This window comes from Alligator mississippiensis, chromosome 4 (genome assembly GCF_030867095.1).
Source record: "Alligator mississippiensis isolate rAllMis1 chromosome 4, rAllMis1, whole genome shotgun sequence".
NCBI lineage: Eukaryota > Metazoa > Chordata > Crocodylia > Alligatoridae > Alligator > Alligator mississippiensis.
Genome location: NC_081827.1, coordinates 91,830,890 through 91,857,953, shown reverse-complemented (window position 1 = coordinate 91,857,953; position 27,064 = coordinate 91,830,890). Strand labels below are relative to the sequence as shown.

Here is a 27,064-nt window from a genome sequence, read left to right as displayed (position 1 = left end):
AACTACTGAATCTATTACATACTGGCAGCCTACCAACAACAATGTGTCTAAATCACAGTGGGTGTCATATTCTAGCCCTAGTGGGAATTATTAATGCTTTTCCAAGAGGTTTGAAAGCAGAATATAACAGCCTCAGCACCTGTGATGACACAGGTAAGTGATCTAGACTGGAAAATTTCCATTTAAATTGAATGGGAGGTTTATTTCTGGGCAGCAAAGTAGAGACTTAGGCTGGAAAGGCAGAAGGAATATTAAATCAGGAATGCTCATTATGTATGATAGATGGGCAGAGAAAGGACCAAAGGATGGGCAACAGCTTTCAATAGCTAAGTTAATGACTTCAGGTGCCGATTTTAGGAGATTTCATTTGCTCGGCGTTGCCCTCCTGATGTCCTCTCTGCTTCACAATTGACTTTCTAAATATAACAAAATGTGCACTTTTTTTCCTCCAGTTTTCTCCACTGGGTGGAGAAAGCATTTTTTCCTCCTCCTACTCCAAGCCAATCTTTAACCTGTCTTTTTTCAGAGAGAGGCCTATATTCTGTCTTTCCAAATAAAATAGTCTGGTACTGTCTCCATCCTGCACAAAAAAATCTCTGAAGTGATGCATCTGTCTTCCACAGGTGGGGAAGAGATTGGAAGGAAATCACCATTTTTATGTGAACAATCTTTCTATTGCTTTATAGTTGCGCTTCAGTAAAAAATGCATGAAAAGGGGCTCTGCTAGCGTAAATTAATATACTAAAGTTTGTGAGGTAAAGCTGATTTACTGGTACATCAAAGGAAATACCAATTCCTAATGTGTAGAAGAAATGGTCAAAGACCTTACTAAGTTAAAATCAACGTACTTTAGTCCTCTCTGGAAAGGCTTAAGTCACAAAGGTCTAGGGCTGCTTGGCACCTGAATGAGAACCTCAGCACTGGATTTTAAAGCACTTTAATATATAAGCATTGAGTTTACTTTTGGTTTATTTGCATTGCATTGTAAATTATATGCATTGAGCTTACTATATGGTTTACTTTTACTGAATGTATCCATTATATAAACTCTAAATATTAATGCTAATCCCTGAATTATTGTTTAGGGATGAGCAGTCATTACCTATGAGGAAGAGGGAAGATACAGAGGTTTCATTTTAAAATGAAAACCAGAGAATGATAATTTAATACATTGATTAGCATAACTGCCAAAGGTGATATTGTAGTTTATGCTGTGTGATTTAAATATTAAACACTCTCTCTCAGCCATGGCAAATCCCTACTCCCCATTATGAATGTTGACTGTGTACTGTGTTTTAGTGGAGGTTAAGGTCCTTAGGCCATTTAGTCTGATGTACTGTATCTCACAGGCCATTAAGTTTCACAGTTATCCCTACTGAGCTGCCAGTTGTGGGCTACATAAAAGCATTTCAGTCCTCAGGAGAATAAAATATATGCCACTGGTCAAAAATAAAAAGAAACTCAGATGTCCATGGCGCTGACAGTAGGAGGGGACTGCTCAAGTGGGATAGGCGAATCCAATCTATTTTCCTAACAAAGGAATCATTTTGAAGTCTTTAATTTTCTTGCCCTTGAAAACTGACAGGAATCAATGTCAAGCTTTCCCTCTCAGTATTCATGAATGCTTATCACCGTGATATATCTAAACTCTGTACATGCACTAAAAACAAGATGAAGCAGAAAGCCTACCTTAGAATAATATGTATGTTTTGGTTTTGTGATACAGGTGGATTACATTGGGCTGATAAAAATATACAAAGACTGACATAAATACCCCAAATAGGGCATTTCTAACGTCTCCGAATCTGAAATCTGTGTTCTAAAATTCTGGCTACATTTTAGTAGTCATTTGGATTGATCATACAATGTGCCCAACTGACTTTCCTTTTTAGAGTCCGTTATTAGAGTAGCTTAGGTGCTGCAACACGCAGCATTGTGGCACATCTATATATTAGGTCCTTGGTCCCTAGATTGGGAACCATAACTCTGAGTTGGCGCCTTTCCCTATAACAGTGTTGTTAGGTAGCCAGCCACCGTGCTGAGTGGAGAAACTGCTTGATGCTATCCAGAAGGAAACATTGAGCATAGTGGATGTGGCTTATATCCCACCCCCTGCCATAGTATAGGTTCCTTATTCATGGCATCAGAACTGGACAAGGTACAGAGATCAAGAGCAGCATGAATCCTGACTACCAGTACCTACTTTTAATTATAAAGTAGGCTGGAGTGTGTAAAACACACACGCACCCACACACATTTTTAAATCCTATGTCTAAACACTCTAGCAGGATTTGGTGTATGGGTCCTTGCCCTACTCAAGTAAATCATAGTTAATTCATCCCTTGAAAGTTGTTCTTGAAGCAAAAACAGCTCAAATGTTGTTCCTGGAATAAAATCCCTGAATCTGTGAGCGTTAAACACATTTCTTCATATTTTTACTGTATAGTAGTACCCCAGAATGTACTAACAAATTCTGAATTGAACAGAGGAATCCCTCAGGCAAAAGTAATGCTTTCCCATTTTATTTGTATGCATATAAAAATAGTTGTAGGTTGGGGTCAGCAAAATAGTTTTAGCTTCAATTTTTACAATGAACAGTTTTTAGTTTAATTAATATTAAAAATGAATTCACAATACCTTTTTACTGTTAGAATAATATTATTCAGGTTGCTGTGACTCCTTCTGACTGCTGACAGTCTTCTCATAGTTCTTATTAGGGCCAATTGGCTCTCTTATTGAAGCCAGTACTAAGCCCATTTATTGGAACGTACTCCCGTCCTATACACACACTTCTCCTCAAATCCTAGAGCTGTCCAGCCTCAAGCCAGTCCCAGTGTAAACCAGAACAACCTCGTTGTCCTGGTTTACTTTGCCTGTCCATCCTTTCTAGTAAGCAGTGATCATCAGAGGATAGAGCTTTCTGAGCTATACTCCTTTTTCCTGTGTTCTGGATCCAGACAGGAGTTGATAAAAATGTTTCTAACAGATCTCTACTCCACATACAACTTTACTCATCAAAAGGCAGTCATCCACTAACTCAGGAAGTAGAGTGACTTTAGTGTTGCTCTGTGCCAACAGAGTATCAGCAAGGGATCAGATGATCTGGCCCTATATGCTCCCACAGATTTTAAGCTTCTCTTTTTTGGGTTTCTTTATACTTGGATTATGCCATCCTTTGAGAAATCAGTTCTGTAAATAAAGAATGTAAACGTGACTTGATTAGCATGAAATGTCCTCAGAAAAGATTCAGTTATATTTTCTAATTGGCTATCACAAAGTGGTCAGGTTTAACTACACACTTATGGTCTGCTAGCACACCTGGACATTCCTAATATATGTTTGGCTGCTACTGAAGACATAATAGCATAGCTAAATTATAATGTAGACTGAAGACTGAATCACCCATGTTAATTCCAAAATGTTTGACCCACCTCCCCCCATGTGACCAGTTCAAATATGATTAAAACATTAGTTAATTGCTATTTAATGCTCAGATTTTGTATGTGGTGATTTAGTGGTCTCAGCTCTAATGCAATGTTCCCACATTATAATTATAATTTTTTGTTGAAAGTCCCCTCTGGGAGGATATTACCAATGAGACTAGATCCATTACCATCCCTCTGTAGCCAACACAACATATGGGAATGATTCTAGGGATCATGTCTAGCCACTTTTGAATCCCCAGCCTGAATGACAAGGTTCCCATATTCAGGTAGGTCTACAAGTGACACCCTTTGGCAGATGTCTGAAGTAATGCACAATCTCGTGCCTCTAACCACCTCTGAGGAGAACACCAGCATAAAACCTGATGCATCACTTAAACACTCATATTTGATGCATAAGTATCATATTGCCTTCCTACAGAGAAGTGAGTTTTCATCCAAATAAAGAAAACTTTAGAGGTCAAGAGCCAGCACCTTTCTGTGGCATAAAACATTTGAAATTGTTTAAATTTAGGCATTATTTTAATCAGGTAATAAAGATATTTTATGTTACAGGAAGTGGATCAGAAATTGGAGATATTATTTCTGGTAAAACTTTTTTCTGAAAAACAGATTGATGTAGTTTCACACCTATCACTTGTGTTTTCAGATTGTTATAGTCTTGAGAATTTCTGGAAGAAATTCCAGTTCTGAGGAGGTCTGGGATTTCTTATTTGATTGGTTTTTTTCCCCCTCTTTAGATCTGTGTGGTGATTGCTGCTGTTTTTGGCATTGTTATTTACCGTGTTGTGACTGTCAGCACTTTTGCTGCCTTTAAGTGGGCTTTAATCAGGAATAACTCTCAGGTTGCAACTACAGGGACTGCAGTGTGCATCAACTTTTCCATCATCATGCTACTGAATGTGGTAAGTAATACTAAGTAGAACTAACTAGGATCTCAAGTAAACCACCTGCAGGCACTTGATCCATATATGTCCCAGTCTGCAGGCTTCTGCATGCATTCCTGAATGAATTCCTGCCAACTTGAATAGGAATTCAGTGCACTCCACACCTACATGTCCACTATGTTTGTGTTATTAGCTTACATGAAAATATTTAAAAGTTAAATTTTTGTAAAGGGGCATATTCATTCTAGTTGCTGGGACAGGGGATTTTGGAGGCCAGTCTTGGCAGGCAGGTGAAAATTCAAATGAGTGTCCCGGGTGCAGGGCGCAAAGGCAAAGAGGCAGGAGCTGTGAAATAGGAAGCCCTAGCCACAGCAAAATTACCCAGTAATACTAATAGTTACTTCACAGGTGATTGTTAACACCTATGAAGTAAAGAACAATGGGTCATTGATGGGCCGTTGATTCCCTGCAGCCTGCAGGAGGGGGCAGTGTCCCAGATTTCACATTGTCCCATATGGTCACCCTACTTAAATGTGCTTTAGGGAGAAGGGGAAGAGAATGTTTCTTTTTTCTTTCTAAATAAAGTGATCAAAGTCAGTTCTTGCTTATATCAGAACAGGCAATTCCACCCTACATGTGAAAACACTCTCAAAAATTTTAAACTTCATAAGGAGGGGGTAAGATTGGTTGAGTAGGTTTGAATTCATCAGTTACTTCTAGCCTTCACAAGATCACGGTTAGATGTTTTCAACTATTGCATTCTAGGAAAGGAGACTTATGGGATGGGAGGGGGAGACTGACTTTTAATTATATGTAAACTGTTTTGAACCCAGTCATTTAGTAAAGGAAAAATTTGCCTTGAAGATCCAGGTGATAAAAGTCCCAGTGAGAAAGATCAGAATGGGGAGTAGAGGGGGAAGGTGAGGGGATGAGCCTCAGTTGTTAAATATGTCTCATGACATCTGCTTTTAGCAAGAAGATGATTTCCGCTTCTTTCTGATGTGGATATTGCTGTTATTTCTGTCTTTGTCTCCTGGAGGTTATGTTATTGCAATACATTTTATAGAGGCTACCTGCTCAAACCCTATAGAAATTGCAGCTATTGCAAAATGTTTTGATCTACTTAGTCTGTATTGCTTCTCAAGGAAAGCATGCTATTCTTCCATGAGCGGCACTCTCTATCCAGTTGATTTCTGGCAGAAACTTAAGATATAAATTCTGAGCAATGGATTTCTAAGTGCTGGCTACTCCACAAACAATTCATAAAAATGTGCAGTCACCTGAGATATTAAAGAGAACTCTTCAAGACTTGCAGGAATTCACTTCTCTTGGGTACCCATAACTAGACTGAGTAACCTTTAGAAGAAATTGTAAGATATGTCCACCATCCCATGTTTTTTTTCTGAGGGAGAGAAGGAGAATGGTGATTAAAAGATTGGAAAGAGGGTTAGTAAGAGGCAGCAAAGGGCATTATTGAACTGGGAAGCTGTTTTGAGAACTTTTAAGGTATTTTTATGGGGGGGAAAGAGGGGCAGTTAGGATTATGAGCCCAATCCTATTCCACATATTAGATGCCTCAATGGACTGTGGCACTTAATTGTAATCCTGTTCCACCTATCTTGAGTCCCTGAAAAAATGTTAGCAAAAGGTGAGAAGGGTCTTCCTCCTCCATACTGTTTTTTGTAACTTAGCCTAGGTTAGGAGGGTGGTGCTTTTATAAAAGCAGATATGATACCAGTTTTTCAAAGACTCAAGCGGGATGGAATAGGGTTGTACTTAGGTGTCTTTAGGTGGGATAGATTTTGGCTCTGGGGCTTTGGATTTATTTTTTTTTAAATCAGACAGGCGGAGCCGGGAATTGGGATCAGGATCATGGAGTGGTGACAGTGTGGGGCCGGAGCCCAGTGCAGAGCCATAATCCATTCCCCATGCACTCCTGCCATGGGCACCAGTTTCATGGGCAGGGGCATGCAGGAAGCAGATCACAGCTCTGCCTGGGCCCTGGCCCTGTGCTGTCACTGCCCTGTAATCCTGATCCCAACCCCAACCCTGCCTGCCAATCCTACTCCCTGATGCAGCTCCCTGCCCACCCATGTCCCCATCCCATTCATAGATTCATAGATGTTAGGGTCGGAAGGAACCTTAATAGATCATCAAGTCCGACCCCCTGCATAGGCAGGAAAGAGTGCTGGGTCTAGATGACCCCAGCTAGATACTCATCTAACCTCCTCTTGAAGACCCCCAGGGTAGGGGAGAGCACCACCTCCCTTGGGAGCCCGTTCCAGACCTTGGCCACTCTAACTGTGAAGAAGTTCTTCCTAATGTCCAATCTAAATCTGCTCTCTGCTAGCTTGTGGCCATTGTTTCTTGTAACCCCCAGGGGCGCCTTGGTGAGTAAAGCCTCACCAATTCCCTTCTATGCCCCCATGATGAACTTATAGGCAGCCACAAGGTCACCTCTCAACCTTCTCTTGCAGAGGCTGAAGAGGTCCAGGTGCCCTAGTCTCTCCTCATAGGGCTTGGCCTGCAAGCCTTTAACCATATGTGTGTCCCTTCTCTGGACCCTCTCCAGGTTATCCGCATCCTTCTTGAAGTGTGGCGCCCAGAATTGCATGCAGTACTCCAACTGCGGTCTGACCAGCGCCCGATAGAGGGGAAGTATCACCTCCTTGAACCTATTCGTCATGCATCTGCTGATGCACGATAAAGTGCCATTGGCTTTTTTGATGGCTTCGTCACACTGCCGACTCATGTTCATCTTGGAGTCCACTAGGACTCCAAGATCCCTTTCCACTTCCGTGCCACCCAGCAGGTCATTCCCTAGGCTGTAGGTGTGCTGGACATTTTTCCTCCCTAGGTGCAGCATTTTGCATTTCTCCTTGTTGAACTGCATCCTGTTGTTTTCTGCCCACTTGTCCAACCTGTCAGATCTGCTTGCAGCTGTTCCCTGCCCTCCGGCGTGTCTACATCTCCCCATATCTTTGTGTCATCTGCAAACTTGGACAGAGTACATTTCACTCCCTCGTCCAAGTCACTGATGAAGACATTAAAGAGTATCGGTCCAAGGACCGAGCCCTGCGGGACCCCACTGCCCACACCCTTCCAGGTCGAAACCGACCCATCCACCACGACTCTCTGGGTGCGACCCTCTAGCCAATTCGCCACCCACAGGACTGTGTAGTCATCCACGTCACAGCCTCTTAACTTGTTCACCAGTATGGGGTGGGATACCGTATCGAAGGCCTTCCTGAAGTCTAAGTCTGGCCTTCCATCTGCCTGGCTGCATGCCCTGCCCACATGGGTCCCATAGCCAGTCTCCATGAAGACTTCGGGATTGTGGGATGGTAACAGCATGGCCTTGGAGCCCAGGGAAGAGCCATGATCTTCTTCCTGCACACCCCTGCCCATGGAACCAGCACCCATCATAGGGGCACATGGGCAACAAATCACAGCTCTGCCCCAGTCCTGGCCTTGGCCCCACATTGTCATTGCCCTGTAATCCTGATCCCAGCCCTGGTCCTGCCCACCTGTCCCGTTCTGAGACGGTGAGATTTTCATCTTTATTGGACATAATTTGGTATAGTGCAGGGTGGACAATTATTTTGGCTGAAGGGCCAGTTAGGGAGTTTTGGTGAACTGTGGCAGGGGGTGGGGAGTGCTGACCCAGCCCATGATGGCTCACTAAAACTCCCTAAGTGGCCCTCCAACTAAAATAATTGCCCACCCCTATTTTAGATGGAACTTAAGTTTTTTAACTTATTTTTTAGGGTAGAAACAGATGGTGCATTTGTGTTGCCATAAAAATTGTTATGGCAGAAATGCCAAGCAAATGGGCATCCCTGCTTTTGGTCATGTCACATTAATGGAGCCACAAAAGGTAATAATAAATTCTGCCACTTTATTATGGCCAATTTCTATTTGTTCTGTGGCAGGAGAGTGCAGGCAGTTTGGAGCCCTGGAGCTGCCTACACTCTCCAGCTACCCCAGGCAGGTGCTCTGGGTGCTTGAGGAGCCCCATCCTGTGCACTTGTCTGACATTCCCTACTTACAGAGATGCCCCAGGCATGTCTCTGAAAGCAAGGAAAGCTTGCATCAGTCCTGGCATGGAGGTGCAGGATGTAGAGAATCCAAAGCAGGGCATGCCTCCATGCCCAAACCCATTCTGACCAGCACGGAGGCATGGAGTGCCAAGGACTGCCAGCCATGCTCCAGCCATGCCCCATCCCCACTCTGGGACCCACACTTAGCCATGCTTCATGTAGAGGCATGGATCAGCACAGGTACCAGTGTGGGGTTCCAGGAAGTGCCCAGCTCTGACACTACTCCATAACACCCCATGCCAGGACCTGCACTGGCCTGTGCCTCTTTGTAAACCACAGGTCAGTGGGGTCCTGGCAAGGAGACACAAAGAACCATGGGAGCTGGGAGAATCCTGGGGCCCAGTCCCTCCATGCCAGGACCCATGCTGACCAGTGCCTCTGGGTTGGCATGGGACTTGGCTCAGTTCCAGAATGGAGGCACAGAGCCCCAGGAAGTCCCTAGCGCCTGCACCACCCCATGCCTCTTGCCAGGACTCTGGCCAACCTGTGCTTCATGCAGATTTATGGGTCAGGGTAGACTGCAGCACAAGGTGGCATGAAGCCATACAGGAGCTAGGTAATCCCCAGTGCCCAGTGCTTCCCCATGGGGACCTACACAGACTTGTGCCTCTTCCTGAATCATGGGCCCTGGTGTGAGCAACGTAGGATCCCTGGTACCCTGCACGTCCTGGCCAGGACCTGTGCTGGCCCGTGCTTCAGGTGGAGGCATAAGTCAGTGTGGGTTCCTATGTAAGGCACAGGTCAGTGCAGGATCTGACATGGAGCAGCAAGGGACACAGGGAATCTCCAGGCAGGGGGACCATATTGCCCCTAGTCCCGTTATCGAGCAAAGGGCCTAGTGTGGGACAAGGAGGTCATTTGTAGACATGCTGATCACATCACACAGTTTGAATCAAATTTCAATTCCAATTAAGGGTTAACAGATGATCATTGACCATCACGGCAGGAGGCACTGGCTGTACACAGTCTATACACTTGACAGCCCCTTAACAGACCCAATTTGTAGCCTTTGTGTAGGAGTGTATGCCCAATTAGGAGGCAATAATAAGCCTCTGTAAGCACTGCTACTTTGTTGCAAACCTACTGGCAATTTATCTAAAGTACTGTTCCAGAAGCTGTAATGGGTGCAATTGGCCTGATGTTGTTGGCACATCTGACTTTGTAAAGGTTTTGTACCTGATAGCCTCTGTTGTGTTCCAAAAACCCAAATGAGTTTTTCCTGCAGGGACTGATATTTGCAGTACTTATCTGAGTTTCTAAGGACTATTTTTTCCTAAAAGCAAGTGCCGTATATACATGTTAATTAATACAGTTTTAACTGCCTGTTTTGGACTGCCCTAGTTTGCATTAACTTTAATCATCATTCAATGAGGATAAATTAATTAGGACTAGAGCAAATTGTAATTTGGACTACAGATGTCCACATGTATATTGTGATGGCTATAGTCCAGATTAAACCTAGAAAAACATAATGTCTATAAAAAGCTGGAGTCATGTGCGTCTCCCAGTAAAGTGGATCAGCTGTGGTGATCATGTCCCACCACAGATGATCCGCTTTTATTTGGTGATGTGTGTTTCTGCCCTTACTTTCCACTTTGGGGAGAATAGAAAATTAATGGAGATGTCCTAAAATAACTTCTGGCACTGAAACAGTTGAATCTGCTACTAGATGTAAAATGAGAAAACTGAAGAAAGGCAGCAGAGAGATTATTAATATAAACGGAACTTGAGGTGAGAAACCACAATAGTGTTTATAGCAGTGTGGGAATCACTGCAAGGCAGCATGAACTGCAGTCAAAGATTCTAATACAGCTTTACAACCTGTCAAAGAATAAGCATCAGGGGAAAACTCTGAATTGCAAGTAACGTTTAGGTGGGATATTCCAAAAGCTGGAAGGATAATGCAATTATTCACATTAATTACAAGGTTAGATGACCTTCAGGTCTAATGTGTCCCAGGTAATTATGCAGTCTGCGTTGACAGCAGTCACTAGCTTTATCTCGGATAATAAATCCTGTTAATATCAATAATACTGTGCATAGAAAATATGAATGCTGAATAAAATGTGATTGTAAGTGGAGCCCTTGGGATTAGTAGTGATGAACTGCAGCAGCAGATAATCAGATCCAAGCCCTGTTAACAGAATCTCAAACACTGTCTGACTGATCTGGGAGGAATAACAATGAAACATAATCTTGATACACAGGCATGCAGGTCATTGTGGACTTATAAAAGGACATATTCAATACTAAGATCAGTGTATAACCCACGTAGACATTTATCACGCTCCATATAGAGATGCTTTTAAAGCTGGACAAGGGATCAGTTTTTGAATTACATGAAACAAGAATTAAAATTACCACTTGAATTCAGAAAGGCAAAAAGCTCTTCTAAGGGAGGAGTGTCATTAATGGCTATGATAGTGTTTGGGAGGAGTAAAGTTTTTAGGCAGTAGGTTTATAACTGACTATATTTCATTAACCTTTGGTGAAGTCAGCTGACATGAAGAACCCACAATGGATACACACAAGACCCAAACCTGAAAGGTGGTAAACTCTTCTAAGAGTTGAAGAGTATTCTCAAATCCCAACAACGTCAAAAGGAGTTGAGAATACTCATTGCCTTGCAATATCTGACCTCACATAGTCTCTTGAGACCTAAAAATATGGTGTTTTGGTTTTAGAACAACAATGAATATTATGCATATTTGTAGTGCTGTTCAAAAGTAAATAAATGCATAAACCAAGATTTATTAATAAAACAAATTAACAATTAATTGGAGAAGCCTGAAAAGGAGTCCTAGTACCATAGGCAAGTGTCACTTCGAATTTTGAAAACTTCAATGGTTCTGAATAGCCAAATACATTTTAGTGATAATGAAGAAGAAAGGATTTTCTCTGAGCTCCCGTGCCTCCCCAGTGACCTTCTTTTCCTTGACCAAAAAAGAGAAAAACAAGGTCTACTTTTCTTCAGATTAATTTTCTTGACAGTCAAGTTTTCCCCAGTTTCCTGTGTCTCCCCATAATTAAACAACCTTTTTCAGACCAAAGACGGTGCTAATTTTTTTATTCAAATTCATGCACTTTTTCATTTCAATATCATGGCTTTATAAACTACTTAAGCTTCCTGTACTGCACCTGTAATGGGGGAGGAAGGAGGGGAGGAAGAGGGGGACTGATGCCTCTCTTTTGTAAATCATTTCTGTGGCTGAAAAATGCTAAGAACTAAATATTATTTATCTTCATATTTTGATCACATAATTGTAATGTCACAAATATTATGGGAATATCAGTGTTTAAAATGCAGTAACAGTTATTCTTCCTAAAAATATATATCAATGTTTTTAATGAGGTCTAAATGACTTGTTCACATATTAAGAGGTTTTCTCATTTGTTGCAGCTGTATGAAAAAGTTGCTCTTTTACTGACAAATTTAGGTAAGTGGTGATAAATCTGAAATTGAACAATATTGTATTGGTCAGTTTTTTGTTTGTTTATACTTCAGCTCTCACCCAGAGCTTAATTCTAAATGGGGAGAGTGAAATCCTGGCTCTCTCGAAGCTGGTGGATTTTTACCACTGGCTTCATGGAGGTCAAAATCTCACCTTGAACAATTATCTCTGTCAAATCAGAAAAAGACCACCTTGGTTAATCTAACGCAGGACTATATAGCTTCTAGATCTAGACAGCAGAGGGATGCAGGAAGCGTAGGCTAAAGGCCCAGAGGGCCACCACTCATCAGCCTCACTCCCTCACACCATGTGCACAGCCCGACTCACTCCCACTGCCCAGCATCCTGATCCCAGCTACATGTGCTATGTGGCAGGCCAGCCCTGCCTTGCACACAGCACCCATACTCCCCTTCTCGGCTGTGCACATTATGCAGTGAGGACATCCTGCTTCCCTTCTTTGCTGAGCACAAAGTATGCAGCCCAGCACCCTCCCCTACCATGTGTGCATTATGGGCAACCTGGTCCTTTCCTGCTGTGCTGTCCTCCCCACAGAAGCAGGGGTAGGAACCAAAAGCCAAAGGAGGAATAGAGAACCCAGTCAAAGTCCCCAGCCACCACCACTGTGAAAGCAATGGGTAGAATTGTGGTTGGGCGGGAGCCTGCAGGCCACATGTCAACTCCTCGCCAGTTGGACAGCCCTGATCTAATGCATGTTATTTAGATAATATGCCGTGTTTTAAGATTACATCTTTTTCACAAGTCATTTTGGTCTGAGTTCTGGCTTTTCATTGGCATTGACCCTGTGCTTATGAAATGCATGAATGTAATCTTTTTTATATTAGATGAAGGCTTGTGAGCTATTTTGTTTATGGTGGACTTCTTGGCAGTTTTTGAAACAATCATGGGGGGAAGGGTAGCTTTAGGTAGCTAGGAAATATTGCTAGGACTGGGTTGGCTTTTTGGTAGTTCTTGTCCTGCTTGGAAGATCAGAGTCAAAATGTGATAATAGATAATTACTCTTATTCACCAAGGGCTCTGAAGTCCAGTTTGTTGCCCATGTTGCTTTTTGGGGTATATTGCTGTCGGCATTCTCATGATTCTCAGTTACGCATTTTGTGCTACATGGACCCTGTGGGTTTAGCCTTGGTTCTGTAGGAATGCCTGACTCATATTGCTGGGTGAATTGGATTAGAGCTGCCTCATCCATAGTCCCAGAAAAATGGAAGAGGCTTCATTTGTACAGAGTAGGTATATTTCACAAGATGATCTGTTTTTCCTTTGAGACATCTCAGATTGATGGTTTGCAGTTGAATGTTGAAAGTCAGTTGGCATTATTTTTGCAAGTCAGTTGGCATTATTTTTGACAATGCCCTATTCAGGGAAGCCATTTATCAGATGTAATTTAGAAATGCAGTTTTCAGCAAAGCAGTTGCTCTAGGATTATGCCTATATATATATTAACAACCTGGTAACAGCAATGAATGCTGTTATGACCTTGAGACCCAATTATTGAAATTCCCTTTTTTGCTGGGTTATCAGTTAGGATGATCAGTTGGTTGCAGCTTCCTCAGACTGCTTGCTCATGTGCTTAAACAGTCCTGGTCATATCCAGCTTTTCTTTGCATTCTTCACATTGTCTGCTAGTAAAGGGGTAGGATCAGCTAAAATTGACCTGATTGGTGCAAAAATCTCTGAATGAGACTGGGAATTAGTTATATCCAAGACTTCATTTTTCTATCCCTAAATGACCAGTTTTTGTACTCTCACACACTGCTTTAGAGGGTCCGCCCACGTGCCTGAAGTCAGTAGGCAACTGAGTTTTTGCTGCAATGACCCTAGTGGTGTGAAACCCATTGCCACCTTAAATCTGACTTCTTTATCACTCCCTGCTTCAAAAAAACCCTTAAAACTCCCATTATTATTATTTAAGAAATGTCTCTAAATTACTACAGCTGTAGAACTGTTTTGTTAGTGTTTTGATTTACTCATTTGTCTGGAATGTTGTTGCCGTTAGGTCATTTTTTGTGTTCATACAAAATTGTTCTGGGATGGTTGTGCAGCACGTGAGGTGTTTTCATAGGGGTTGCTTTAGAAATATTACTATTGCTGCTGCCACCAAGAGTATTCCTGTTGAAATCAGTGGGGCTACTCTCACTACTAGGCACCTTGCCCACTGGTAAGAGTTCATAAGATTGGGCCATGTGTGTAGCATAGCACAAGTGCTGAAGCACTGTTCTAAATATAGTTTTGACAATAGATCAAAATGGAAGTAAAGACTACTTCTCACTTTCCCATTTTCCTTTCTTAGTCACCTGTTTCAAAACATCTTGTCTAAGTCCTAGGTTGCAAAATCTCTGGGGCATGGATTGCATTTTTATTAGTAGCTTGTACAGTGGTAACCTTTTTTAGTCCCTATGTAGATTCCTTAAGTGACATCACATTAAAAATAATAATTTTATTTTTTTTTAAAGCCATGAAGAAAGTGTTTATTTCAGGTCAGTGTGAAGTCTGTGTGAAGCTGGGGGTTTTCAGGCTGCGTATTTAGGTACATTCTACAAATCTAATTCTGCCAAATTACAGAAATGGCAACAGCAGAAAAGACCAAACCTTTGCAGGATTCTGGGTGACATGTACTCTGCATCTCAATAAAGGAAACTGAATGTGCTTATTACCTCTAGCCAACTGGCAAATCATCTCCTGTGAAGTTGCCTGGCCAGAGATAAAATATCAAACAAAATATGTAAGAGTTTTTACAAGCCACCTCACTGTGGGTTACTTTTAGCTGTCAGTTTATAAACAGAGATCAGGAGACAAAATTACAAATACACTACTAACTCTGAAAGGTGCCTGCAGTCTCTCAGCCCAGTAAAGCTGTTAATATAATTAAAACCTCTCAAAAGTCTGGTCTCTTTATTCACAGAGCAGCCTCGTACTGAGTCTGAGTGGGAGAACAGCTTCACTTTGAAAATGTTTCTTTTCCAGTTTGTCAATCTGAACAGCTCTACCTTTTATATAGCATTCTTCCTTGGAAGGTAAGAATTAATACTGGTTAGCTCTTTGTGCTTGGAGCAAAGAAGAAATATGATATTGCCATTAATAAAACAAAATGGGGACATATGATCATACTTGGCCAAATACAAATCCATCTTCATAAAGCAGACAAAGGTTAAATTTCGATTTTCTTTTTAAAAGGTTAGAAACAGAATATTCAGTTCATCCTATAACATCACATTCTGTTAACGCTAACTCCTAAAAAGTCCACTGCAGAGATGAATATATTTTGCTGATAAGCTATTTGCAGATCACTTTGCCCTGGTTTTTACTTGTATAATGTTTACAGATAAGAGAAAAACCTAATATGTTATCCTTGCTTTTCTATTCCCTAAATAATATATAACTTTTGCTTCACTTGATCTACAATTTGGCCAGCTTTCAGCAAATCAAAAACTAGTGTAAGTGATGGCATTTGTTTTTTCTGCACACAATAAGGGAAATGTTTGCATGGCTCCTGTTTGTTTTCCATACAAAATGGATAGGGATCTGAGTAGATATGGATTATCCATTAGTATGAGTTGTTTACATCCAGAAACTTGCAGGAAGGTATCATAGGCCTTCATGAAAAATGTGCTCTCCTGGTAAAAACTTATGTTGTCACTGGATTCCCAAGAAGTGTGATGCCAAACAGAAGCATAACTAGACAGTCCTGTGTCCTGGGTAGCAGTAGTGCATGGGGCAATGACTGCAACCAGGCTGCTGGCAACACCAGTGTGGCCAGGTCAGCAGTAGCGTTGGCTGCATTTTTTGAGCTCCTGACTAAGTCAGCATCTGGGGCTGATGCCTTGGTCACCCTTCCCTGTCCCCCCGGCCCCTTCCTTATTTATGCTACTGAAGAAATTTGTCCCTTTAGTGTAAGGGAGTGGACCAGGCAGTGGTTTGTATCTCATGCTGTCTTTCCAGATAGCAATAATCCTTTCATGAGCTTCTGAACCCTAATTTTACTCCGTTTTGGTAGTTTGCTTTCTCTAGATGCTGATTGTCAACAGAATAATATCATGTGTTAGAAAATCAACAGCTACATAAAACTACAGTGAAAATTTGCTAGGCTTTTAATATGTATTGTGTTCAGAATCCTTCACATCTTTCTGCATAATGACTTCTCTGATACTTAAATAAATCCTATTTGGGGATGATAGAGTTAAAATGGCTCTGCTGAACTCTTTTACTAATATGGTGAGCACAGACCTTATGTAAAATAGCTGATATGTGCTTTTTCTGTTGAAGATTCACAGGACACCCTGGTGCCTACTTGAGGCTGATAAACAAGTGGAGACTGGAGGAGGTGAGTATTTTATAACTATTATACTGTTCAGAGCAAATTCATTGATGCACCACCTCTCTTACATGACCAAATAGCAAGGGCAGACTTTGAGTAATTTGAATATATTCCTCGGTTCCCATTTGCTCTTTAACTCAAACCCATGGGCACAATTCCTAAACACCTGATTCAAAAACATTTTCATATTGACAATAGTAGCTTTTTTAATGCTCAGCTATTAGGTTCTGTTTATTATATTTGGCTGACGGTAACAAGTAGCCTAGGTTGGATTTCTTTTTTTAATTAAAAGAATGATGTTATCCTTGTGAACCAAATTCAGATATGAATTTTGTGATTTTCTCATTCTAATCTCTTTATAATCAGATTTTGTAGTCTTCCTGGTTAGGGTCCTCAAATTTTAGAATGAACAAATCAATTTGAAAATCACGCAAAACAATTAAATGAGCTTCCCAGTTGGTCTGATAGAATGGCATTTAACAATTACAACATCTGAAGAATTGGATGAGCAATAAAATATTCATTTCAGAAATTGCTCAGGTGTCAGTCATGTTCTTGCAAATCTATTCATCATTCAAAACCAGCTGACAAATATTGTAAATAAACAATTGGCAGCCTCTGCATGACTCACAAAGCATCTAATGTTGATATTTGGATGCTGAAGTCCAATGGTTTTGTTCCTGTTTTTGGATTGAGTTACCAAAACGTTTTCACTAATGACTGAGCAGCAAACAGAGAATGATGAGTTGCATGCTGCCAGAAAGCACTGATGCTTCCTTATTCATAATCCTTGCATAACTACTAAGAGGGCTTCTAAATATTTGTGGCTAGCAAACATCAAAATCTGCACAGAATGCCCTTAGCCCTGCTTTAGTTAATAGCCTGGTGAGTAGGGCATTACCCTCTGAAATAGGAGATGCAGGTTCAAATCCCCTCAGGGTAAAGTGGGCTTAGAATCCAGGTATCCCATTTTCTGAGCAAGTGCCTTAAGCCATGTGTAGCTGGAACAAGAGGCGTGTGTACAGTACTTTAAATTGGGTTAAATCAGGGGTGTCCAACCTTTTTGAATGTGGGGCCGGATCACAAACTTTTTATCACTCAGTGGGCCGGCGAACCATATTCAAAGACCTCACAGGAAGTGGTATCACTTCAGGAAGTGATGTCACATGACCTTTAACACCAATGAAGTTGCAGGAAGTGACAATGAAATGGGTCTAAATAACCAGTTCAAAACTCTCCCTCTATAGCATCCACCTCTGCCACTGATCAGGACAGGATACTGAGCTAGATGGACCATTGGGCTGACCAAGCATGGCACTTTTTATGCTCTTATGTTCAGAAGCTCTTATGTTCTTTGGCTGAGCTTCCAAACTATGGCTGAGATTTGCAAACAGGGGTAGATAAGCATGTTACAAAGTTGTCACAAAAGATTTGGAGCCCTCTAAATCCCATTCATTTTAATGGAAGTTGGTCTTTTGACTCAGCTTTGAAAATCTCAGCCCAAGGTGCCAACCAAATAAGTCAAAATATATTTTGCATTTCTATGCAGTGCATCTATGTGGGGCTCTCCAAGCATTTTACAAACATGAAATGAACATCAGGATGAGCCTAGCCAGAGGAGCAGGGGTTCAGCTGCACTTTCCCCCTACCTGCGCTGGTCAGTCCCGAGCGGCACACGGCTCCACCACCACTTCTGCTGGCTGGTGTTGACCCAGGCGGGTCTGTCCCATCTGGAGCAGCACGCAGCTGAAGCTGGCTTTCCACGTGCTACTGGGGATGGGAGGAGCCCGGCCGGGTTAGCACCAGCCAGCAGAAGTGGCAGTGGAGCCGTGTGCCGCTCAGGACTGATGGGCGCAGGCAGGGGCCCCTGCCCCTGCAGGCAGCTGAGTCCCTGCCGCTCCAGCTGGGCTTGTCCTGTCCCGAGCGGCATATGGCTCCGCCGCCGCTTCTGCTGGCCGGTGCTGACCCAGCTGGGCTCCTCCCAGCCCCAGCAGCACATGGGAATCCGGCTTCAGCTGTGTGCTGCTCCGGATGGGACAGACCTGCCCAGATCAGCACCAGCCAGCACAGGCAGTGGGGGAGCCTTGTGCTGCTTGGGACTGACTAGTGCAGGTAGGGGGAAAGTGCAGCTGAGCCCCCTGCTGCTCCGGCTGGGCTCATTCTGTCCCGAGCAGCACATAGCTACTCCTCTTCCTACACGCACCATGTCAGCAACATCAAGTTGACGCGGTGCGTGTGGGAACCTTGTCCCTTCCCCAGCCCTTCAGCAGCCATTAGGAAGCTGCTGAGGGGTTGTGGGAGGGACAAGAGGTGGGAACGAAAGTAAACAGCGTTTACTTTCGTTTCCCGTCGCAGCACCGCAGGCCACAGAATACGGCTTGGCAGGCCACAAAGCGGCCCGTGGGCCGTATGTTGGACAAGCCTGGGTTAAATGCTTTTGCATCACTTTAATGGTGTTGGTGCTTGCACGCATTAGCGGCATGTTGCGCAGTAATTTCAGCCACTGTAGCAAATTTGGTGGCATAATGCACCTTAAATGACTCGGGGTGCAGCAAAATAAAACTCTGAGGAGTTTTAGTTTGCTGCCCCTACAGCCACAGAGTTCAGGGGCTCTGCAGGAAGCCCAGCAGGCAGCCTGACAGCAGCCCAGGAAGGCAGGCTCCACCCGAGAAAAAAGCAGTAAGCCTAATCTTGTTTTTTCTCCCTTCCCTGGAGCCTGCCTGCCTGCATGAGCTGCACAGGGACCCAGTGCTTCCCTCCATGGCTGCAGTGTCCCCTGGGACCACCCAAGCCAGGTGCCTGTGGGTGGGGGCCACCTGAGGTGGGGGGGCCGCCGCTGCTGCAGAGGGAAGCACCAGGCCCCCCCCCCCCCCCCCCCGTAGCCCAGAGACCACTCTGCCCGCCAGCAGCTTGCCCTCCCCTCCCCGCTACTGTAGAGGCAGGTAAGTCCAGGTGTGTGCATGACACAGGGGTTTAAAGGGCCCTAAATTGAAGCGGTGTTTTTAAAAACCCATCACTTCAATTTAGGACCCCTGCTTTGTCACACACCCTTAACTATTAACTAATTTGGGTAAAAGGTGGGCACCACCACCTTATGCCGAAATCAATGCTGTTTCCTCTCAGGTTAGATACACTGTTAGACATCCACTCTGAGTGAACTGGATACCAATAGGATGCCTCCGCTCTTAATGAGTCTGATCAAGCTGGCTGGGAATGTATAAGGCTGCCCATAACTCTGTTCATTATGGGTGCAGACAGAAGTGCTGCTCCCAGCTGTAACTCAGAATGTTTTTTGCAAAGTGTTCTGAGTTACAGCGTTACTCCAGACCAAACAGAAGTTCACTGCTGGTTTCAGGGAGCCTGCAGTCAGGTTCCCATAGCAATGGCCACAGCTCTCTGCCAGGGGGGAAAGGCAGCAGACGGAGCTTGTTCTTGGGGCTCCTCAGGTAGTACTGAAGGGTGGAGTGGGTGAATTGGAGCCCCTTCACCTCCAAGGACTGGAGAAAATTTTGCTCTAAGGAGGGAGGGCTCCAAAGAGGGGGGGACTCCAGTTCACCCACCCCACCCCAAAACCCCAAGACATAACTCTCTCTACTCCCTTTCCTGCTTCCCATTCTGAAAACAGCAACAGGCTGAGGGCTGCACACACAAGTTACAGAAGATGCTACTTTTTGGAATGTCTTTGTCAGATACCTATTGAAGTGAGGAGTCAGATTTTTCACCCGATTTGGCCATTTTTTAAGCTGTTTGCAGCCATGCACTTGTGTTTGGTCATGGCTATAAACTGCTTTCTGTGAATAAATAGGGCAAACATTGTCACTTCTGTCTGCACCCTGAGAGAATGGGGAACAAATGTGTGTCTCCTAGAGGAGAATATGATTGCCTCATAAAGCACACTAGGCTGCCCATTGAGAAATAGGAGACTTGGGTGTCTTAGAGTTGGAAGGAAATTTCTTTCCTGAGTCTTAATGTGTAGGTTTGAGGTCTAAGATCCATGGCCAGATTCCTACTTATCCCAAGGCTAAATTAGTTTGTCTGACTGATCCTGTCAAAATAGAAAGATGGCGTTACACCAAATGAAAGATTATCTGTTTTCTGTTGCTCATTGACCTAAAGATGGGTTAAAATTAAGTCAATCAAGAAAAAATCTGTAGCAGAATCTCAAATTTGTGTACACTGAAAAACAACTCACATCCTAAATTCACTACACATGTTGTTGCATTTCATCACTATTCTCAAGCTTTTTTTTTTCTTTTTTCAATGTCTACCTTTGTAACAATTACTATTCTAGCCTGTTCATAATGCACAATATTCAGTAACATGGCTTTGATTGCATGGTTTGGCTCAGGATGGTCAATGATGTAAAAGGTCAGTGGGTAGTTAGGAAGCAATGTTAATCAGTGTGATGAGCTTTTATGCCATTTTGCTTTGTATAAGAACTGATTACAGCCAGTCAGGTTACACCAGTTTACACCAGTTAGTTGAACATCCAGCCCAATCCAAATCTAAGTGATTTCAAAATTAGGGTACACAGGAAGAGAAATGGAGAAGCAGGAATTTGCTCAGTGTTTTAAGTATTTCATAATGATTGAATTACTTGAAGTTAAATTGTGTGGCAAATATGGGAAATATATATGGTAAATATACCCTAACTATGAAATATTAGGCAGAATCTTTCTCCTCATTCTATAGACCAGGGATGACCCACCTACAGCACACATGCCCCAAGTGACACAGTTAACCTCCATGGGCGCATCCACACATGCAAGCATGTGTGCTTGCAACAGCTCAAATAGAAGCGGTGCAAATTTGAGCCGGGGCTTTTTGTCCCAGCACACGTGCTTGGACATGCACTTTGTTGTGGAGCAAATTGTGGCACTAGGGGCAAAATAACTCTGCCTGGCTCCTCCCGGATCTGCAGGCAGGGGGAGCTAGAGCCTGGGGCCAGCACCTGTGCTGTCCCCAGCAATATAAAAAGCTGCCCTGTCCTGGCCCCAGCAGTACAAAAAGCTGCCCTGGCAAATAGCTCAGAGCTACTCGCTCTCAGGAGCTTCTGGGGCCCAGCCAATTGATACCTGAGGACACTACCCCTTGTGCCAGCTGAACTGCTGAAGCAGCCCTGAGAGTTCCCTGCACCCTCTACCTACTGCAGCAGTCTGGCACTGGGGGCTACTGCCTGGCTGTGACCTGCTGTGCACCTGCCAGACTTGGATGAGGCATCTGCCCCTCTGGGCCAGCTGCCAGTGGGTTGTGGCTGCAGCGTTAGCCTCTGTATGGCACTACTGCCATGTGTGCCCCTTGCCTGGCCATCTGGGCAGCTATCACCCGGAAGATGTTCCGGGTGTGGTGGCCTGCTTTGTACTGTCAAAGCATGTCCTCCTGGCCCCATTTGGCCAGGAGGTCAGCCACAGCCAGATGGGTCCAAGGTACCAGCTCTGAGCATGCAGGGTCCTGCCACTGGCCTCCCTAGCATGAATTCTGGTGTTCCCTATTGGAAAACTGAAAAATCCCTGATAAAAAAAATCCCAAAGTCACTCTGTAAAATACCCCAAAATCCATGTTCCTCCACAAGTAAAACAAAAGACCACTATAAAGAGAGAGAGAGAAAGCGAGAGACAGAGAGTGATCAGTTGGGCAATGTTTTATTGATGCATCTACAGTGTTAAAGCACTGGTTGTTGGGCGGCTACAGCCACACAGGGGTTACGGCTCCCTAACAGGGGCTAAATGGCCCCCACAGGGGCTACCACCCCCCCCCGCCCCCGCAAGGCCCACATGCCCCAACCCAGCCCCCAAATTGCTGCCCCACCTGGCCCTGCCAGCTGCTGCAGCCCCCCAAATGGCTGCCCTCCAGCTCCACCCCCCACTCCCCCAGACTCCCCAATGGCTGCCCTGCCTGGTCCCATCCCCCACTTGCACCCCCAGGCCCCCATGGCTGCTGCCCCCCCCCAACCTCAGGCACCAGCGCTTAAAAAAAAAAAAGCCAGAAAAAACCCTAGGAAAAAAAAGCCTCTACTTACCCCAGGAGTAAGGGTGGCGGGGATCTGGGGCCTCCTGGCAGGGCCCCCCCGGGCAGTACAGGGCAGGAGGGCCCGGGTTGGGGCTGCTGGGGCTGTCCCTCTGCCCCCTGCTGTGCAGGTGGGGCCCCAAGTGATCCTGACCGGCAGCTGCAGCTTTTTTGTTTGTTTGGGTTTTTTTAAATGAGCATGCTGGGGTGGGGGGAGCAAGGAGCAGGGGGCTGGGGGGGCTGGGCAGGCCAGGGGTCGGGGGGGCTTGAGAGGTAGGCAGGGGGTGGGGCCGGGCACCGTGGGGATCTGGGGGAGTTGGGGGGGATGGGGCGGGCACCGCAGGGATCAGGAGCCTTGGGAGGGGTAGGCGGGGGGGGGACGGGAACTGTGGTGATCGGGGGGCTGGAGGAGCGGATGGGGCCCATGGGGGTCCCCCCATAGATTCATAGATGTTAGGGTCAGAAGGGACCTCAATAGATCATCAAGTCCGACCCCCTGCATAAGCAGGAAAGAGTGCTGGGTCTAGATGACCCCAGCTAGATACTCATCTAACCTCTTCTTGAAGACCCCCAGGGTAGGGGAGAGCACCACCTCCCTTGGGAGCCCATTCCAGACCTTGGCTACTCGAACTGTGAAGAAGTTCTTCCTAATGTCCAGTCTAAATCTGCTCTCTGCTAGCTTGTGGCCATTATTTCTTGTAACCCCTGGGGGCGCCTTGGTGAATAAATACTCACCAATTCCCTTCTGTGCCCCTGTGATGAACTTATAGGCAGCCACAAGGTTGCCTCTCAACCTTCTCTTGCGGAGGCTGAAAAGGTCCAGTTTCTCTAGTCTCTCCTCGTAGGGCTTGGTCTGCAAGCCCTTAACCATACGAGCTGCCCTTCTCTGGACCCTCTCCAGGTTATCTGCATCCTTCTTGAAGTGTGGCGCCCAGAATTGCACGCAGTACTCCAACTGCGGTCTGACCAGCGCCCGATAGAGGGGAAGTATCACCTCCTTGGACCTATTTGTCATGCATCTGCTGATGCACGATAAAGTGCCATTGGCTTTTCTGATGGCTTTGTCACGCTGCCGGCTCATGTTCATCTTGGAGTCCACTAGGACTCCAAGATCCCTTTCCACCTCTGTGCCACCCAGCAGGTCATTCCCTAGGCTGTAGGTGTGCTGGACATTTTTCCTCCCTAGGTGCAGCACTTTGCATTTCTCCTTGTTGAACTGCATCCTCCCCCCTCCTCCCTCCTCCTCCAGCCCCCCCCCGACCCCTTACTCACTGGCTCTGGAGCCTTGGTGCTGAAGCACACTGCTTCAGCACCAGGGTTAGGGGCCAACCACAGAGACGCTCTGGCAGCCAGAGCATCTCCCTGAAGGGCCCAGCCTCTGGTTTCCTCAGGGCACGGTCAGGCACCTGCTCCGCTTTTTTAAACTTCATTTTTTTTAGATCCCTGGATATCCAGGGGTCTAATTTTCTCTCCGTGCTGTAAGTTTGCAGCACAGGAAACATTTTTTGTTCCTGCACGTGCTTCTTGCCCCACCTCAAAGGGGTTTGAGACGGGGCAAGAGGCATGTGCATGCTCGTCTGGATGCGGCCCATGTGTGTGTGGCACACAGTGGACAGGGGAGGGGACAGGCAGTACAGTGTCAAATAGGACAGGGAGCAGAAAATAGAGCAGCAGATTGGGTAAGGAGCGCTGGACAGGAAGAAGAAAGCAGAGCAGCCAATTAGACAGGAAAAAGTGGCACTCAGCGATGATGTGGAGCTAATTTGTGGCATGCCTGGCAAAAAGGTTGGCCCCCACTTCTCTAAAATGTACTCGAACCAGCCCAAAACCTGTTGAAGCCAGTGGAAAAACTCCCATTCTCTCTAATACATTTTGCATAAGGCCTACAAGAATCATACTATGGGCTACCTATAACTTAGCTTAGGTGAAGACTGATTTGTCATCATCCAAAACTTTGGAGTCTGGGCAGTGTAGAAAGCTGTATGCTGAGCTTCATGGACTCACATTGTGACTTGCATACTTCTTTGGGTTTACATTTAAGCAATAAAACCAAAGGTTTTAGGGGTTTTTAAATGTTATGAATTATTATACATTTGGTTTTACAAATTGAAAAATGCTTAAGAAATAATTTCTGTTTAAACCACTTAGCATTTTTTTCACTCTTCAGTGCCACCCCAGTGGATGCCTTATTGATCTCTGTATGCAAATGGGTATTATAATGGTGCTAAAGCAGACGTGGAATAATTTCATGGAACTTGGCTACCCGTAAGTAAATAGATTGCATGGCTTACATAGATCACAGAAGACTACTATGTCCATGACTGCCTTCTGATTTTGTTAAGTGGAAGAAGGCTACAAGAGTAATTACAGCATAAAATCTAAATACCTCAAAAAGTCCTTCAGAGATCTTTCCATATATTTGGTGATATTCTGTGGTATTTGCATGTGACATAAACTATATACAGGAAAAATAATTTTAATATTAGAATATTCATAATAAAATATGAAGATAGATTTTATTTCCTGACTGTAGTATTTTCTAGTTTAAAACCTATTTTAAAAAAAGAAATCTGTTCCTGTTTGATTACTCTATTCCCTACACAGGAAATTTTAACTACATCATTTTTAACCTATCGGAATAGGTTCTAATTAGACTTCTCCTTGATGGGTGTTACCGGATGCCTGAAAGGAGAGGTGAACACTGGAAAATGTGCACTGTTGACACATAAAGCCATCAAAAATGTGCAAGTAGACAAATTTACTGATCCATATATGGCTGAATTTATTGACACTATGTATAGCAACACTAGGCCATGTCCTAACTAAAAAGGAGGACTGTTATTATTATAGATTAATATTTAATGAGCATGATCAATACAGGCAAACAGCAATGGAGTACAGGTGAGTACAGCCATGGGCGAATGGGGTAGGAATTAGCAAGCATGGAAATGACAGGGTGGGAGTCAACAGCGTTAGTATTTTTGCCCTTGCAAAATATCAGTGATTGGATGAATATGCCTTGCTGCAGTGCTCACAGCAGAACTAGTGCAGTGTAATGGAGATTTTAGTCCCTTGGGCTGCCAAGAACATGTTGTAGCAGCTCTTTTAAGCAGCCTTAGCGCTTAACTGCATAGATCTTTGGGCAAATGATCTAAAGGGCACTACATCCTTGGCAAGGAAGATATTTATTCTTTTCTGCTTTTCCTCTATCCCTGTTTTCTCTCCCCTACAACTTGCTGTGACGCTGTGCCAGACATAGCCAAATTCAGATGCAGCCTGAAGGATTAGAGAAAAACAGTAGCAAGTGTTGGTTCTGTTTTTGCTTCCTGCTCCTTTGTCAGTTTTAGTTAAAACTTTCTGCTATCCACTATTGAGCCTCTGGAAACTAATGAAAAGTGCAGTTGATGGAAATTCAGGAAGGCAAAAGAGGAGGAGGTGGGAAGTGATCATTTAAGGACATCAGATTTAATAGAAATAAGGCCTGCTTACAATAAATTTGGTCCCTCCACTTGAAAGTAAGAAAAGCCCAAAATGAAAGTAGCATAAGGAGCCTGCCAAAGCTGGCACCTATTCTAGGGTTAAAGAAGTTTGGTCTCTAATACCATTGCTTCTTCCCTTTAGCCCCAGGACTCCTCTGTGCAGATATGAATCTCTCCCCTTTCTACCAAGAAGTCTAGCTGCTAAAAGTTATTTAATCTTCTAGTTCAGGGATTGTCAACCAGGGGTACACATACCCCCAGCAGTATTTGAGCAGGCACTAGGAGGTCCGCACGGGCATCCGCCATGTGTGAGTTTCCCCTGCCCCATGGGGGTGCCTGGCCAGATGTGGCAGGGTGGGAGAAGCTCACACACAGTGCTGCCACTGCTCTGCATCCAGCCGTGCGCCCCCCTCCCCGCCTGGCCATGCACTACCTTCCAACTAGGCGTCTGGCAATGTGCCATTCCCCCCACTCGGTGTCTGGATGCACACCATGCCCCACCCACCCACTTGGCATCCTGCCACATGCCCCGCCCCTCCCTGTTTGGTGGCTGGGAGTACACTACTCCACATCCAGCTTCCTGGGGGTACAGTGTTCGAAAAAGGTTGAAAACCCCTGTTCTAGTTAAACACTAGATGGTGGCTGGCCCTGTATAGGTGCTTAGAGGATTCAGTTGATTTTCCTCTTTGTAAACATAAGACATGACATACTAGATGAGACCACAAGTCCATCTTGCATTCTGTATCTCACAGTGACACAGAACAGATGCTAAGAGGAAAAGTATTTAGGCAGGGTCTATGCAGACTAATCTGTCTCCTGTCCCTGTGCCCTCACAGTTTCCAGCAGTCAGAGACCTAGAAAGTCCTAATCTGAATATTGCAGTCCTGTTATTATATATGCATCCTGGTTTTCTCTGTTTAAAAATTGCAAATTCTCTGATTAAAAAACCCAAAGTCCATGTTTTTCTGTCCATGTTTTATATATATATATAGAAAGAGAGAGAGAGAGAAGGAGAGAGAGATAGTGCTGTTCCATGTTAATCACAGAAAAACATGGACTTTGGGTTTTTTAATTGGAAAATTTGCAATTTTTAAACAGAGAAAAATTGGTATATTATACCAATATATAGGTAGCAGTTGAACACAATGTTTTATTGATATATTTACAATTTTAAAGCAATTTGGAAGCCTATCAGTGCCACCATCACTTTAATAAAATAAATTCCAAATACCTATAAATTTTGGTGTTTGATTTCAGGTTTTCTATCATGGAAAATCAAAACTCCCCGTACCCGTTCACTCACCAGGACATGGATCCAACTATGGCTGTTGCCCTCACTGCTTTCTGGCCCTGAGCAGCCCTGA

At 44.3% G+C, this 27,064-nt stretch overlaps 1 protein-coding gene across 1 annotated transcript in view; it reads left to right on the top strand.

Moving 5' to 3' along the window:
- ANO4 (anoctamin 4) overlaps positions 1 to 27,064 on the top strand; it is a 414,571-nt gene that overhangs the window by 355,687 nt on the left and 31,820 nt on the right. Inside the window, exons 18-22 of the mRNA XM_019480982.2 lie at positions 4,184 to 4,348; positions 11,831 to 11,867; positions 14,803 to 14,914; positions 16,164 to 16,221; positions 24,389 to 24,486. Coding sequence (XP_019336527.2) covers positions 4,184 to 4,348; positions 11,831 to 11,867; positions 14,803 to 14,914; positions 16,164 to 16,221; positions 24,389 to 24,486 — 470 coding nt within the window. The remainder of the gene's footprint in view (positions 1 to 4,183; positions 4,349 to 11,830; positions 11,868 to 14,802; positions 14,915 to 16,163; positions 16,222 to 24,388; positions 24,487 to 27,064) is intronic.